The 14,686-nt window shown below is 35.1% G+C and overlaps 5 protein-coding genes across 5 annotated transcripts; 2 read left to right on the top strand and 3 right to left on the bottom strand.

Annotated features, from left to right (window-relative positions):
- On the top strand, nucleotides 1-1,292 carry LOC106295253 (methylesterase 3-like). Its single transcript, XM_013731106.1, has 3 exons — nucleotides 1-490; nucleotides 591-722; nucleotides 802-1,292. The coding sequence occupies exons 1-3, from the start codon at nucleotides 41-43 to the stop codon at nucleotides 1,084-1,086; spliced, it is 867 nt and encodes a 288-aa protein (XP_013586560.1). The 5' UTR covers nucleotides 1-40; the 3' UTR covers nucleotides 1,087-1,292.
- Nucleotides 1,293-2,109: 817 nt separating this feature from the next.
- LOC106345139 lies at nucleotides 2,110-4,417 on the top strand. The gene is made up of 11 exons (XM_013784395.1): nucleotides 2,110-2,175; nucleotides 2,278-2,391; nucleotides 2,469-2,693; nucleotides 2,759-2,880; nucleotides 2,991-3,115; nucleotides 3,213-3,294; nucleotides 3,366-3,483; nucleotides 3,573-3,730; nucleotides 3,824-3,938; nucleotides 4,018-4,203; nucleotides 4,274-4,417. Exons 1-11 carry the CDS (start codon nucleotides 2,110-2,112, stop codon nucleotides 4,415-4,417), a joined length of 1,455 nt encoding a protein of 484 aa, XP_013639849.1.
- Nucleotides 4,418-7,019: 2,602 nt separating this feature from the next.
- On the bottom strand, nucleotides 7,020-7,535 carry LOC106295254. The gene has a single exon (XM_013731107.1). The coding sequence runs from the start codon at nucleotides 7,418-7,420 to the stop codon at nucleotides 7,238-7,240; it is 183 nt and encodes a 60-aa protein (XP_013586561.1). The 5' UTR covers nucleotides 7,421-7,535; the 3' UTR covers nucleotides 7,020-7,237.
- Nucleotides 7,536-10,066: 2,531 nt separating this feature from the next.
- LOC106345138 (flavanone 3-dioxygenase) lies at nucleotides 10,067-10,441 on the bottom strand. The gene has a single exon (XM_013784394.1). The coding sequence runs from the start codon at nucleotides 10,439-10,441 to the stop codon at nucleotides 10,067-10,069; it is 375 nt and encodes a 124-aa protein (XP_013639848.1).
- Nucleotides 10,442-11,888: 1,447 nt separating this feature from the next.
- Nucleotides 11,889-13,690, bottom strand: LOC106292964 (flavonol synthase/flavanone 3-hydroxylase). Its single transcript, XM_013728637.1, has 3 exons — nucleotides 13,176-13,690; nucleotides 12,364-12,691; nucleotides 11,889-12,284 (listed from the first exon to the last, which is right to left on the bottom strand). The coding sequence occupies exons 1-3, from the start codon at nucleotides 13,634-13,636 to the stop codon at nucleotides 12,024-12,026; spliced, it is 1,050 nt and encodes a 349-aa protein (XP_013584091.1). The 5' UTR covers nucleotides 13,637-13,690; the 3' UTR covers nucleotides 11,889-12,023.
- Nucleotides 13,691-14,686: the final 996 nt, after the last annotated feature.

The raw sequence follows: 14,686 nt of genomic DNA, 5'->3' as shown, positions 1-14,686 counted from the left end.
CAATATATGTTCATCACATCCTCCCAATAACTTGAAAATAATGGAGAGCCAAACCAACAAATACTTAGCCCTGATTCTTGTTACATTCTTGATCAGTCTATACTACCATCCTATCTCCGCCACACCACAACACGGCCATGCCCATTTCGTGCTGGTTCATGGGGCCGGTCACGGCGCTTGGTGTTGGTATAAACTCATACCAATATTGAAATCTCAAGGACACAACGTAACTGCAGTCGACTTAGCTGCATCCGGGATCGATCTAAGTCGTGCTGAAACTCTCTTGTCGATCAACGAGTATATTGAGCCACTGATGGACCTAATGAATAGTCTAAACATGGATGAGAAGGTGATTCTGGTGGCACATAGTTTTGGTGGGCTTGCTATTTCCAAGGCCATGGAGTTATTCCATGATAAGGTTCATATGGCTATTTTCGTTACTGCCCTAATGCCTGGCCCAACCTTCAATTTCACGTTTCTTTCTAAAGGGGTATGCTACTAATTACATATTTTCACTTTTAGCGTAACAATAATCGTTTACATAGTTTCAAAATTAATAATCACCGTGTAACACTTAAACTTTCTGTAAGTTGGTGAGGTGGCAAGCTCCACTACTAGACATGAAGTTTATATTTGGAGATGGGCCTAATAAACCACCTACACTTTCCATTGGAGGCCCACTTTTCCTTTCATTAAATATGTATGACCTGAGTCCTAGAGAGGTAAGCACAAAATTTATCACATAACTGGAAATAATTATTTCATTTTCACTTTTGGACTCCCACAATGTATTATTTGAAGGACGTTGAATTGGCGGGTGCATTGGTTCGTCCACAACGTTTATTCAGCAACGAAGATACAGACACAAGTCTTGTGCTCACACGCGAGAGATACGGATCGGTAAACCGGATCTTTGTAGTGTCCGAGAAAGACAAAACATTGATGAAAGAGTTCCAGCTCTGGATGATCAAGAACAATCCTCCTAACCACGTGGAGCATATTCAGGATTCTGATCATATGGTCATGATTTCCAAGCCGTTGGATCTTGGTGACCGTCTTTTATCTTTGGCTAAGAAGTTGGCTTGAAATTTTTTTTTTCTTTTGAGAAATTGCTTGAAAATATTTGACATTTGATTCAACATGTTGTTGCGAGCCCTAATCGTTGGTTATCAAGTCTACTATTCTTATGTTGCACAAGCCATCATGGTGTGAGTATTTATATTTTCGTGTGATCATCACTCTGTATTTGGTTTGACTTTTCAACATTTGCAACTCCAACTAAATTATTTCATAAAACTAATCAAAGTAAGTCGGCCACTTGAATTAGCCTGCCTGCCATTATGGAATATGGATCATGAGAAGGTTAAATCTAATGAATCAAAATTTATTGTTCCCTGAAAAACTAGATGAAATCAATCTTATAAAAAACAAAATTAATATGTAAATTTAAATTGAAAGGAATTAAATCCACAAATCTATTAACTTGAACATGGATATATATTTCATCTGAGACCTAATTCGTGTCAAGAACATGCTCACGATTCAAATTCAGTAGTTCTAAAGTTTTGAAGACATGTTTTCTAGAAACCAAATTCACGCACCTAAATATTGATTCCCCGCATTGCTTCTCCAGTGACTCTTTTTGACAACACAGAAAGTGATAATTTCTCTGTAAAACTTTAATTATTTGTTCTCATTCTCTACTTGCAATGGATAGAGTTCTTTTTTTTTTTTTTGAAAAATTGTCAATAATAAATTAGTAATAATGTAAGGCATAATACATCTTCTTTATATATAAAAGACTGTTTAATCTCTTCTCTTTCACCCACGTAGGATGACACCTAGATAAATCATTCTTCCTCCTTGCGACACGTGTTGTGTGCATCCGATACTCATCGTTTCATTAAACGCGAGATGGGTTTCGTTCGGCCTTTACGTCATGGGCTCTGATTAATCTGCCTGCATCCGGCCCAGAGGATATGTGCTTCTAACCCTAATAGCTCGAACGAGAGTCTACGCATCGTCTCTCCCTTACTGCGACGGCTACGCGTGATGCTTGAGCTGCTTTCACTGGCTGTAACGGCCGGAGTTGTTGCATCGTCTTAATCAATGCGCCCACTACGAGTCTTCAATGCACCGTTCGTATCTCCTATGGGTGTGGATCTGTATAAATATGTGAGTCTTCTCACTTGTAACTCATCATCTTTTCTATCTCTTGAAATTTTCTGATTTGTGTTCTTATGGCTATTCCAAACATTTTTTTTGTCTGACTTGAAGACCGGCAAGTGCTCTTCCGTCGTCGAGGCGCGTCTGCTGCGGTTCTGGGAGGTGAGGAATGTCAAACGCGGCGGTGAGCTGATGTGGGTCGACATGCTCCTTATGGACGTGAATGTAAGATCACTTCTTCAACCTTTTAGTAGATATGTGTACGGTTATGTACTCACTGTTTATATCTTATCTCTTTTCAGGCGACTATAATGCAAGCCACCAGCAACGCTAACCGGCTTTCAACATTCCGTGAAAGGCTCTCCGCCGGAACCATGTATTCCATCTCCGGCTTTGTCGTGGCTCGATGTGCTCAGAACTTCAAGCTTACCGAACCGATCCGGTATCTCCCTTACCTGAAGAAGGATTTCGGTTCCGTAACCAGACCGAGCTGGTTGGATTGGCTAACACGAACAATCAGCTTCCAGGTACAGACATGATTTTATATCTAGGTTGTCTGCTTTGGCGTATTGGATTTGTGTTCTTTATAAAGATGTCGGTTTATCCATGTATAATACTAATACCAATCTCCAATTTCGTAGATATCATAGGTGAGATCAGTGCGGTGAAGAGCACCGTGAGTGAACCTCCGGAGGATAAAAAAATCGTGTCATGGTGACGGTCAAACTGGAAAAGTAAGTTTTACTTTGTTTTTTAAGCTCCTCTTGGTTTCTTATAATTATTTGACTATTTTATGTACAATAATTGGTGCTGCAAATCTGTAGTGATGTGTCTGTTACACTTAGCCTATTCGACTGTCAAGCTGTTTTGTTTCACAAAAAGCTTGAAGGCATGCGTGATGATCCAAAGGTGATTGTTGCCACGAACATCAATCCGAAGATGATTGGAGGTATTTTGTTGATCTATTCTTGTGTAATATCAAGTGATATTTTGTAATATCATATTTTCCTTTATATTAATAGATTTATTTATTTTGTGTTGTGTAGGTCATTTGTTTCTCAACGCAACATCAGGGACGCATGTTTATTTTGATAAGGAAACCAATGCAAGAGAATCTTTCTTCTATAGGTAAGATCGAGTGTATTTGACGTGGAAGTGTATACAAGTTTAGGATAATAATCATCTTATATTCTGTACAGATTGGTGGCTAGGGACACTGGTCTTACACCTGCTGCACCACTACTGAGGGCATATGCAAAGGTCGAGTCTATGACAATCGCCGAGCTAAACAATTTTGTCATCACTGCTCCATCACAGGTAATATGTTCTAACAAAGACACTGAAATTATATATAGAGGATTTTTATAGACGTGTGTCTGACTGTGATATTGATGTTTAAAATGTAGGAAATCGATTTCTTATGCACTGGAAGGGTCTCGAGCGTTGACGCGGACAAGGGGTGGTGTTATGTTGCATGCTCTAAATGCAGTAGGAAGTTGCAGCGCTCTGTCGCTGCGTTCGAGTGTGCGCGATGCAATAATTCTCACGCTGTTGGATCTCTACGGTATGTTGCAAATTTTGTATGCGGTTGTAGATATCTCCATTTTTATAAGCATACATCTCAATAATCACGCTTCAAATTCGTTGTTCTCTTTAGTTATCGTGTCGAGATGGTGGTAGCGGATGAAACCGCCGAAGGGACATTCGTCTGTTTCGATGGTGTGATGAAGAAGTTACACAATCTCAGAGCAAGTGAGGCTGGTCAGATGTTGGTAAGATATACGTCTGACTTAGTACATTGGTATCACATTACGGTTACTGATTAACATGTTGGTTCCATCTGATGACAAGGCTGAAGAAGGTGTCAATCCTGAAGACTCTATTATGCCTCCGTTCATTGCTGATATGGATGGCAAGACTTACACTTTTCAAGTTAGAGTCACAGCGTACAACTTCACTGTCAATCATCAATCATTCACCGTCTCTCGCATCATCAATGAGATTGAGCGCGTTCCAGCCCCTGACTTTGTCGATAATGTGAGTTGAATGTGTATTATGTTGTTTCTCTATTGACTTACTAATATATATAATGATCTGAATGTTTCAGGTAGGGGATGATGATGATGATGATAAGCCAGATGTCAAGAAAGGACAAGGAAAGTCTGCATCCGGCGATGGCGTTTGTGAGGCATCAAAGAATGCTGGAAAGGATCCAGTTCGTAATGCGCATAAGAAGGTGAGTGTTGCTTGAGACGAACTGTCGATGATTATGTTTTTGTGTTTTGAGTTTTAATAATGTTTCGAATTTTATCTATTTTGTTGTCTTATCTATCTATGTTTTGGAATTCTCCTTTTGTGTCTTTTTTTTGTCTCTTCCTTTGTGGATTTATGTGTTTCAGTGATCAACCTGTCTATTTTCTTATTATAAATGAGTGATTTATCTTTATAGAAACATAAACTGTTGTTATATATAAAATTAAAAATCAACTTATAGACTATAAGGACTACGAAATTTATCAATCTCTGGACCCCAATAATACGTGTACGAATACAGTATTCTGATCAGTTGAGAGCAATCACTTTTTACGATGACAAACCGTATAACTTAAATTTCAGAATATCCATTATATTAAAATATTTACTATATATTCCTGATCCATACATTTCCTATTACCACACGTCCTTACATTTGAATATCTTGCCTTCCAAGCTATAACAAATCCTGCCAAAACAAAATCTCATCTTCACGTTTACGCGTAGCATAACGTTTGATAATTGAATTGAGAAATTTGAAGCCGGTTTTGGTCTCCGTTTCTCTATTAAATCAGACCCCCCGGTTCTCTCAAAATCATTAATAGATTACGACAACACCAACACTAAAATTTCAGTCTTTGTAGTTATAAGATTAAAATAATCACAATCATATTAAAGCACAACTTAGAAAAATAGGATGGTTATTGCAAATTTGTTAAAAATTATTCACACAAATATCTTTATCATCATATCAAATTATGCTTTTAAGTAATACACATAGTGTATTGTGTTAGTTAGTTTCTTCATGTCCATAGCGTAAAAAAAATAAGTTTGCATCTCTTTGTCTTTCCGTATGTATGATTTAGTCTCAATGATACTAATCAGGCATATTGCAGCAGTATTTTTATTGCAATATCCTTAACGTTGTGAGACAAAATCTTGAGTAATGGTGAGCAAAGCACATGGAAAAGATCCTGATTCTGATTAACCCAACACATTTATTCAGAATCAGGATCTTTTCCATGTGCTTTGCTCACCATTACTCAAGATTTTGTCTCACAACGTTAAGGATATTGCAATAAAAATACTGCTGCAATATGCCTGATTAGTATCATTGAGACTAAATCATACATACGGAAAGACAAAGAGATGCAAACTTATTTTTTTTACGCTATGGACATGAAGAAACTAACTAACACAATACACTATGTGTATTACTTAAAAGCATAATTTGATATGATGATAAAGATATTTGTGTGAATAATTTTTAACAAATTTGCAATAACCATCCTATTTTTCTAAGTTGTGCTTTAATATGATTGTGATTATTTTAATCTTATAACTACAAAGACTGAAATTTTAGTGTTGGTGTTGTCGTAATCTATTAATGATTTTGAGAGAACCGGGGGGTCTGATTTAATAGAGAAACGGAGACCAAAACCGGCTTCAAATTTCTCAATTCAATTATCAAACGTTATGCTACGCGTAAACGTGAAGATGAGATTTTGTTTTGGCAGGATTTGTTATAGCTTGGAAGGCAAGATATTCAAATGTAAGGACGTGTGGTAATAGGAAATGTATGGATCAGGAATATATAGTAAATATTTTAATATAATGGATATTCTGAAATTTAAGTTATACGGTTGGTCATCGTAAAAAGGGATTGCTCTCAACTGATCAGAATACTGTATTCGTACACGTATTATTGGGGTCCAGAGATTGATAAATTTCGTAGTCCTTATAGTCTATAAGTTGATTTTTAATTTTATATATAACAACAGTTTATGTTTCTATAAAGATAAATCACTCATTTATAATAAGAAAATAGACAGGTTGATCACTGAAACACATAAATCCACAAAGGAAAAGACAAAAAAAAGACACAAAAGGAGAATTCCAAAACATAGATAGATAAGACAACAAAATAGATAAAATTCGAAACATTATTAAAACTCAAAACACAAAAACATAATCATCGACAGTTCGTCTCAAGCAACACGCGCCTTCTTATGCGCATTACGAACTGGATCCTTTACAGCATTCTTTGATGCCTCACAAACGCCATCGCCGGATGCAGACTTTCCTTGTCCTTTCTTGACATCTGGCTTATCATCATCATCATCATCCGTGGAAAAATCAAGCATAAATATATACGCATAAAAAAAATGTAATAGTAATATTTTACGAAAACGAAAATTCTACACCCATAAAATAGTTAAGTAAAACATGATCGTTCGCATATTCTGATTATATGTATTATATCTATTAATACAAAAACAAAGGTATGGTCACCCTTTTATTACTTGGTAATTGTTATTAAAAATATAATGCAATTATTAAAACCAAAATTTATATTATTAATTACTTTATATGGAAACTATTTTCCTTATGTTTTTGTGATCATATGTATACCGTTATAAATATTTAATTATAAATCACATATTAAATAGAAATTTAACAGTATATTATAAGCACATACAAATAATCTATATATATAGTATAATCTTAACCCATTAAAGCATTTGATTGATTGTCACTCATATATCAATTTTAATAATATAACTTTATATTAGATATTTATTCTACTTATTTAATTATTATTGATTTATAATCCCGCCGGCCGACCCTAGTATTACTATATAGTAACGAATATACAAAGTTTTGTAACTGCAATTTAAAGACAGTTAAGGCGATTAATACTCAAAAAGTTTTGTAACTCTTCATGATTCATTTGGTTGTACTTTTATACACAAATCAACAACATTCCAAAATGAGGCCAAAACTCAAGAAAAAAAGTTTAACAAACACAAAAAGCTCATCACATGAATCCAACAAGAGGAATGGGAACGTCGGCGTAACTGTTCCGGCGACCATCATGAGCTGCCGGAAGCGCCGGCGGAGGCTTACGGAAAGCTTCTTCTACTGATTCAGCCACGGTGGATACAAATAAGACGGCAGTCTTCACTAATTCGATGCAAATCTCCAGCTTTTGAGACACCATATTGTCTTTAATTTGTAAGAGAAAACTAAAGATGTACTTTTTCTTTTGTGTATTTCGCTTTTGAGGTATGTGTGTTTCTTCTCTCTATGTTTTCCGCGTCTCTAGAACTCTTATCTTTGTGAGGTCTTACTTGCAACAGCCGAGTTATATTTATACACATTCACGTCGAGACATACAATTATTCTTATGGATTATGATAAAATTTAATAGTAATTGGTTAATTTTATGCCACGTGGTATTTGGTTCGCTAGTTACTTCTGGGAAGATGCTTTTGTTGTGCTTTGGTTTATCCGAAGAGCCAAATATTCTTTGGGGGGGGCATTTCTATACTTACATATGTGTAAGTACATGCCGAACGCATAGGACGTTTATTATATATATGTATATATATATGTACGTAACTATGTTTTCAATATTATTGTAGATACAAGCATGCAACGAAAGGCTGTAACTTGTACGTACGAAGAAATATATATCCAGTTGAATCATGAAATTTATTTCAGTTATATAATAATTAACTAAAACCAGGATATCCATCTACGATAATTAGCTAAACTAATTCCCTAGTCTAGAAAATAAACTTTTCCTGCAGTCGACAAATGACGTATTGTAAAAGAAAACGTATTGTGTAGTTTTTATTTTGGTATGATTATTGTATAGATTAAGATTCATATAAAGAGGTCGTCTACATGGTAACATGTTTCATGCACATGGAAATTTAATTATGGTAGTTATAATTTTATTTAAGATACATGTATTCTTAGGCTTCGAATAGGAAAATCGGATCTAGCGTTTGCGGATCTAGCGGATCGAGTGGAACAAGAGTGGATCAAACGGATCTAGCAGTACAAGAGTGGATCAAGCGGATCTGGTGGTCCAAAATATATGTATGAATGGTGAAAGTGGATAAAAAGTGGTTCAAAATACGGTATAGATTTAAAATAATTTATATTACTATTTAATTTTATAATTCAAAGTATTTATTAAAAAAAATTATAACTTTAATTTAAATATAATACAAAATTATTTTAAACACACACACACACATATATATATATATATATACATTGGGATGTAAAATGAAATTTATATCTAACTTTGATGAATATGTTTTTGATAAAGTAGTATAATAATTTAAGCTTTAATATTAACTAATAAATTAATTTTAAAATATTCGAAAATATAAAAATAACACATTGTTAAGAAACTAAAGTATGATGTCCAATATATATATAGCCAATATAATTAGAATGAACGTTCGGGTACCTATTTGGACTTGGTTTGGGTCTATTCAGATTTTAAGTTAGCAGGTTAGAGGTTTAAATTTCATTGGAATATTTATAATAAATTATTTTGAATATGTCAAATTGAAATAAATTCATAATTAAACTTGAATTGAAAAGCCAAAAAATAGTCGGTTTGGTACACGTGAATTTAGAATTATAAATAAAAGCATAAAATTAGAATATGAATAATTTTTTAGATTATATAAGTTCTTATTTTGTCTAAGACTGAGTTTTTGTAGACATTTATATGATTGTAAATATTTTAATGTTTAAATTAGCATTTTTACATATTGTTTAAATTAAAATATAATTTATTTTAAAAATAAAGATAAAAGAGAAGAACTGCCAAAAACACTCAGAATTTGGAGTATTACTGTAGTGGGTGGTTCTTATTTTTGTTCAGAAGTTTGAACCACTTGCAGTCCATTATTAAAAAAAGTGAATCAACGTAAATGTTACACATAAATGTTAGAATGGCAAACCAAAGTGCAGTTGGCACGCTCATGCGTATCCTCCTTCATTTTACCGCCTCCCATTCGAACACTTAGCATACACTGGTTGGTTGATATGGATCAGGATGAAAATTTTGCACCAATAGGAGTGAAGGACACGGGGACATCAAGACAATTTGATGTTATTTTTGATTGGAATTTTATTAATAATTCTGACCAACTTGCGTGGATATAATACTTACAAAACTTCATGTCCCCTTTGCAGTGTAAGGCTGGCTAAGATTTTGATTAATATAGACATACAAATATACATCAGTAACATCACATGATGTAAGTTGATACTTTATTATGAGGAATCAAATTGTTTTCAATACAAAAGATCAAAAAGTGTTCATCAAAAAGTGCATATGATAGTGATTATTTATTTCTTTATTCCGAATGATTGGCAGTTGTTTATTACATAAAGTGGAATCTATGTGTCATTAAGTTTGCTATATTTGCAAATAACAACATAGCTTGTTGCTAAAACAAAATCATCGTCCTATCATTCAAATCTAATCTACAATCAAACTAAATCAAACCTACCCATTACAAAATATATAATCCAAACAATCACTAACTAAACCTTAGGAAAGCAAAGTCACCCGAAACAAGAGAATTTAGGGTCTTAAATAACAAATCAAAGATCGGGATGATTAAGTAATTTTTTTTTTTGGTCAAACGGGATGATTAAGTAATTAAACTTAAATCGTGGGACTGAAATGAATTTCAGTAGAGTAGTCTCGATGGGACGTAGCACCAAACGCATAAGATGCATAGCTGAGAAATATTATTACTGAAACTTGCAAGGAGCATCTAAACTATTGTTTCTTACACTTTAAACTTCTTAATTAAACAAAGAACCAAAATTATCTAACCATATGTTCTAAGAGCCCATGAGAGGCATGCCACGTGTTTTCGCCGTAGTTGTTAGGATTCACTTCGTCCCTTTTCAATCTTCTCTTCTCCTCCGCCGTTAGGTTGAAGAATTCGGCCGCCGTGTTCTCTACGCGACGCCTTAAGTCCAACGGCAAGCCGTGGTTGATCACCTGAAAAATTCCCCATCTCTCGCAAGCTTTTCCGACCTCTGTGGCGATCGATGTCTTGTCGGAATTGGGATCTTGGAGAGAAGAGAGGTCGATGGTCGGGATCTCGTCGGAGAAAATGAATTCACCGGAGTTTGTGAGATGATGGATGGGTCTGTGCTCCGGAGCTTGGATGAAAGCTTCGTCGAGTCGTCCCATGGCGGTTTTTGCGGTGATTCTTATGTTGATTTGGTAGTACAAAGGCTATTATTGGCTTTGCCTTTGGTAGTACAAAGGCTATTATTGCCACGTAGATTTCGTGTGAATTAAAGACAAAAGTCTTTATTAATTATCGGATTAATAAAAGAGAAAAAGACAAAAATAACACTAAATTAAAGTTTTTGTTCTTAAACTAGCATTCAAGGTCAAAAGTCACAAAAATAGCACTTAATGTTTTATCAAAAGTCACAAACTTAGGGTTTAGAGTTAAAGGGTGGGGTTTAGGATTTAGGGTTTAGGGTTTAGAGTTTAGGGTTTAGGGTTTAGAGTTGAGAAATGAGGTTTTGGGGATAAGATTTCAAATTTTGAAAAATAAAAAAATTAAAATTTTCAAAGGATAAACTTAGAAAGGTGCTATTTTGGTCATTTTAGTTTTTGAGTGCTATTTTTGTGATATAAACTTAGAAATGTGCTATTTTGGAGATTTGCCCTTAATAAAATGAATGTATACGATTTTTTGTGAAAATTAGTTTTATTTTATTCACAGTAGATTAATTAGGAATTGTAGTCAGGAATCTTAATCACGGTAGGTCACTGGGAGAAAAGAGTAACAAAACAAGCCAACTATGGCATCTAAAGGAAATCCCGGGCTGCTGGTGGGGTTGTGAGAGATGAGAACGGGATGTGGCAGGGAGGTTTTGCACTCAACATTGGCATTTGTTCAGTCGCTTTAGCGGAGTTGTGGGGAGTATACTATGGACAGTGTATAGCTTGGGATCGTGGTATCCGTAGAGTGGAAGTAGAAGTTGATTCAGAAAGCGTTGCGGGTTTTCTCAAGACAGGGATCCAAGATTCGAATCCTCTGTCGTTCCTAGTACGTCTGTGCTATGGCTTAATATCAAGGGTCAGTTAAAATTTCTCACGTGTATAGGGAGGTTAATCATCTAGCCGATGGATTTAGCTAACTATGCGTTTTTTTTACCTTTTGGTTTACATTTCTTTGAGGTTGTTCAAGGGAGTGTTGTTTCTGTTTTGTTGGAAGATTTTCATGAGGTGTCTAGACCTCGGCAAATTTGGTTGTAATTTGTTTAAGTGTTTGAATAAAAAGTAGGAGACATGAGTCTCCTGCCTCCTACCAAAAAATGTATGTAGACGGAATCCTCGTCAAAAAGATCATTTTGTATTATTGTTTCCGACATAAACTCAATCTCACCAGACACACACAATAACATATGTAGTTTAATTGGTTAAGAAAGAAAAATTGGTACGTACATCATCATTTTTAGGTTAAAACTTCGAAATGATCCATCCGTTCATCATAATATTGGGTTAAAACTTTGAAGTTTTAAGGTTTTAACCTATCAATTGTATTAGTTATCCACCATGTCATTACATGAAATTAACAAAGCGTCAATTCCACTACAAATTCATGTTGTCATCATCAAAATCTCGCAAACTTCCATTAAACATTATCAAATTTATTGTTTCTGACAGACTCAGTCTCACACACATTATTACATTCAGGGCTTACATTATAAGATCACAGCTTGATAAAACAAAGTTACACATAGTACCAGTAATACTAAGTTACAACTTTAAAGTCATCGATCTGAATGTTTTGGATCTCAAGTTTTTTAAAATCGCTTCTGTTTCTGCTGACATAAAACTTGCCATATTTATATCCTTTGTATCTTGGAGGGTTTTCCGGACTCAGAAGCTCTTCTAATGGTTTCACTTCCACATTATGTGAAGGCAACAAGAAGAAGGGTATTGAGTATCTTTCCCTTGTTGAGTTCACCACCACTCTATGTTCTGCACTCCAATACTTATCATTTGTCCATACCTAATAGTATATACAGTCATTACAATTCGATATTTAAATTTATATATTTTAAAATGAGATATAATATGAAGAATTTTACCTCCATACAATTGCCAATATTGATGACAAGAGCATTAGGGACGGGTCTAATAGGAAACCAAACACCGTCCGATCTGCGACTAATTTGTAGCCCTCCAACTTCGTCTTGAGCCAATAGACTTATAACATCTGCGTCTTTGTGGTGGCCTACACCTAGAGCTAGGTCAGGCCGTGGACATGGTGGATAACGATTTATCCTGAAAAAACTCATTTGTTCTTTGAAGTAATCATGAAAACGCTCTTTTGGTAAGCCTAAGCTTAATGAGATGAGTTCTAGAAGTCTGAACGCTAGTTTTTCAGCGTGGCCTGCATATTCCTGACATGCCTCCCTAGAATCAAATTAGACAAACAAAAAAGAGAGAAGAGATTAGCCTACACCGTTGAAAAATAAGTTTTTTTCACCAAATTCTTGTTTGATATGTCCTACGTGTAAGTTGTAACTTATCACGTATGCAGCGTTGGAAGATAGCGTTCACGTGCCTTCAATAGAGTTGTGAAAAAGTGATGAAGTTCTGATCATATTGGGATTTCAAGTTTGTATTTTTTATCGAAAATAGAGAATAATAAATCAAGAATAAGAAAGAAACCAAAGTAACTTTGTCACAAAATTAAAAGAAAATTATAATGTGTATATATGTTAGACTGATCCTATAATTTGATAAATAAAGTTTAGTACAAAGTTCATCATTTAAAGAATAATTTCATGTTTAAGGTCAAACATTAGAAATAAAAATAAAAATAAATAATAACTTAACCGGATTACGTTAGTGTTATCTCTCATAATCACAACTTTATGTATTTAAAATAACTTACCTGAAATCAGAAGGAAACTGAGGCCACTTGTTGTAAACAACTCTTAAACCTTCATCTTCAGGATCTGTGGAAGAAGGCATAACCATTGGATCTTTGAAATAAATATCAAACACTTCTTTCCAATCTCTAACGTTCTTCGTGTGTTCTCCATCATGATACCCTGCTGGATTCACCTCGTCTCTCTTTACTTTGATCTTCTCTTCCATAGGCAAATCGAAAAATATCTTCACCGTCTCCTCCACACGCTTCCTTGCGTCGCAAGGCACACCATGATTGATCACCTGGAAAAATCCCCATGTTTCACATGCATCACCAATCTCCGAGATCACGTTTTGGATATCTTCAGGGTCGTTGAGACGTGAGAGATCGATCACGGGTATTTCTTCGGGTTGGTTAGGGATGGAGTTGGAATCTGCTCTATGCTCTGGTGCTTGGATGAAAGTTTGATCAAGATCCTCCATTTGTTAGAAGTTTTGGGCAAGTCAACAGAGTTGCTATGTTTTGCCTATTTGGATGGAATGTAGCTAACTATATACCAATCTATATATAATAGCAAACCTAATTTTGTTTTCCTATGACATCAGCATTTTTTTATAGGAAAAAAAAGTTTGATCTAACGTTTGAGTTTATCCCTACTTTTAATCTAACGGACACGATTTATTTTAATCACAAAATCTTGCGTCATGTAATTGTTTCAACAGATTGATGCACCTCTTCTCTGATCGACGCACCTTTTTACGGTGACCTCTTTTGATACGGGAACGACACACCTTTTAAACTGATTATTAGATTGAAGTATTGGTTAGAGTCGTTATTTTTTTTCTGAGAACGCTTCTCAATCGAAGTCCCAAGGAAAAGCTTTGGTTCCTCATCATGCTCTGCTCTAACCGGCCAACTCGACGGCTACAATTGATTTCTAATATATTTCGCCGCGAATCTAAACCGCCACCACCGTCTTCATTGATGATGAGACTGACGTTATGAAGTTGATGAGAGAGAAGAGCAAGAAGTAGAAGAAGAAAGTTGTTGCGGTGACAACGCTGCCATGGATGGAATTGAAAAGCTCAATTTCGAGAAAATAAGATACGGAGGATAGATCATGTCATCTGATGTTGAGGCTCAACTACGACGCCAATTTGGAAGCTTCGTCTGTTAAATCTTGTGCTGTTTCTTGGGTCGGAAGCAACCGGGGCAGACGTCAAGTGTATGTCTTTCTCTAATCACATTTCTCTCTAGCCATTGAAAATCTGTTTTTTGTTTTCTAAATTAGTTTTATATTAATTTCCCGTAATTGATACTACATTAGAAATTCTGGTATAAGTACTAGGTGTAGAGATATGTTTGATTTAACAAAAGTTTCCGAACGTTAAGAAGGGGGAAGGAGAGTCTCTGATGGAGCCGTGGATCTATATATTTGAATTACAAACACCTAAAGGCAAAATACAAAAAGTGTACTATTTATACTACTCAAGTTTATTGTTTTCTGCTAGGCTTCAATCTCAAGCTCTCCC

Source organism: Brassica oleracea, chromosome C5 (assembly GCF_000695525.1).
Source record: "Brassica oleracea var. oleracea cultivar TO1000 chromosome C5, BOL, whole genome shotgun sequence".
In the NCBI taxonomy this organism is placed as follows: Eukaryota; Viridiplantae; Streptophyta; class Magnoliopsida; order Brassicales; family Brassicaceae; genus Brassica; species Brassica oleracea.
The sequence above is the reverse complement of the archived record's forward strand: the minus strand, read 5'-3'. Positions and strand labels throughout refer to the sequence as shown.

What these genes read in the sequence shown, in the direction of transcription:
- LOC106295253 (XM_013731106.1), top strand. Translation starts at nt 41, where the DNA reads ATGGAGAGCCAAACCAACAAATACTTAGCCCTGATTCTTGTTACATTC. An exon ending in TCACGTTTCTTTCTAAAGGG is followed by an intron (nt 491 to 590) that starts GTATGCTACTAA and finishes ACTTTCTGTAAG; the next exon opens with TTGGTGAGGTGGCAAGCTCC. An exon ending in ATGACCTGAGTCCTAGAGAG is followed by an intron (nt 723 to 801) that starts GTAAGCACAAAA and finishes TATTATTTGAAG; the next exon opens with GACGTTGAATTGGCGGGTGC.
- LOC106345138 (XM_013784394.1), bottom strand. Translation starts at nt 10,441, where the DNA reads ATGGGACGACTCGACGAAGCTTTCATCCAAGCTCCGGAGCACAGACCC.
- LOC106295254 (XM_013731107.1), bottom strand. Translation starts at nt 7,420, where the DNA reads ATGGTGTCTCAAAAGCTGGAGATTTGCATCGAATTAGTGAAGACTGCC.
- LOC106292964 (XM_013728637.1), bottom strand. Translation starts at nt 13,636, where the DNA reads ATGGAGGATCTTGATCAAACTTTCATCCAAGCACCAGAGCATAGAGCA. An exon ending in CAGTTTCCTTCTGATTTCAG is followed by an intron (nt 12,692 to 13,175) that starts GTAAGTTATTTT and finishes ATTTGATTCTAG; the next exon opens with GGAGGCATGTCAGGAATATG. An exon ending in ATATTGGCAATTGTATGGAG is followed by an intron (nt 12,285 to 12,363) that starts GTAAAATTCTTC and finishes ATATACTATTAG; the next exon opens with GTATGGACAAATGATAAGTA.
- LOC106345139 (XM_013784395.1), top strand. Translation starts at nt 2,110, where the DNA reads ATGCGCCCACTACGAGTCTTCAATGCACCGTTCGTATCTCCTATGGGT. An exon ending in TCATCACTGCTCCATCACAG is followed by an intron (nt 3,484 to 3,572) that starts GTAATATGTTCT and finishes TTTAAAATGTAG; the next exon opens with GAAATCGATTTCTTATGCAC. An exon ending in CCCCTGACTTTGTCGATAAT is followed by an intron (nt 4,204 to 4,273) that starts GTGAGTTGAATG and finishes TGAATGTTTCAG; the next exon opens with GTAGGGGATGATGATGATGA.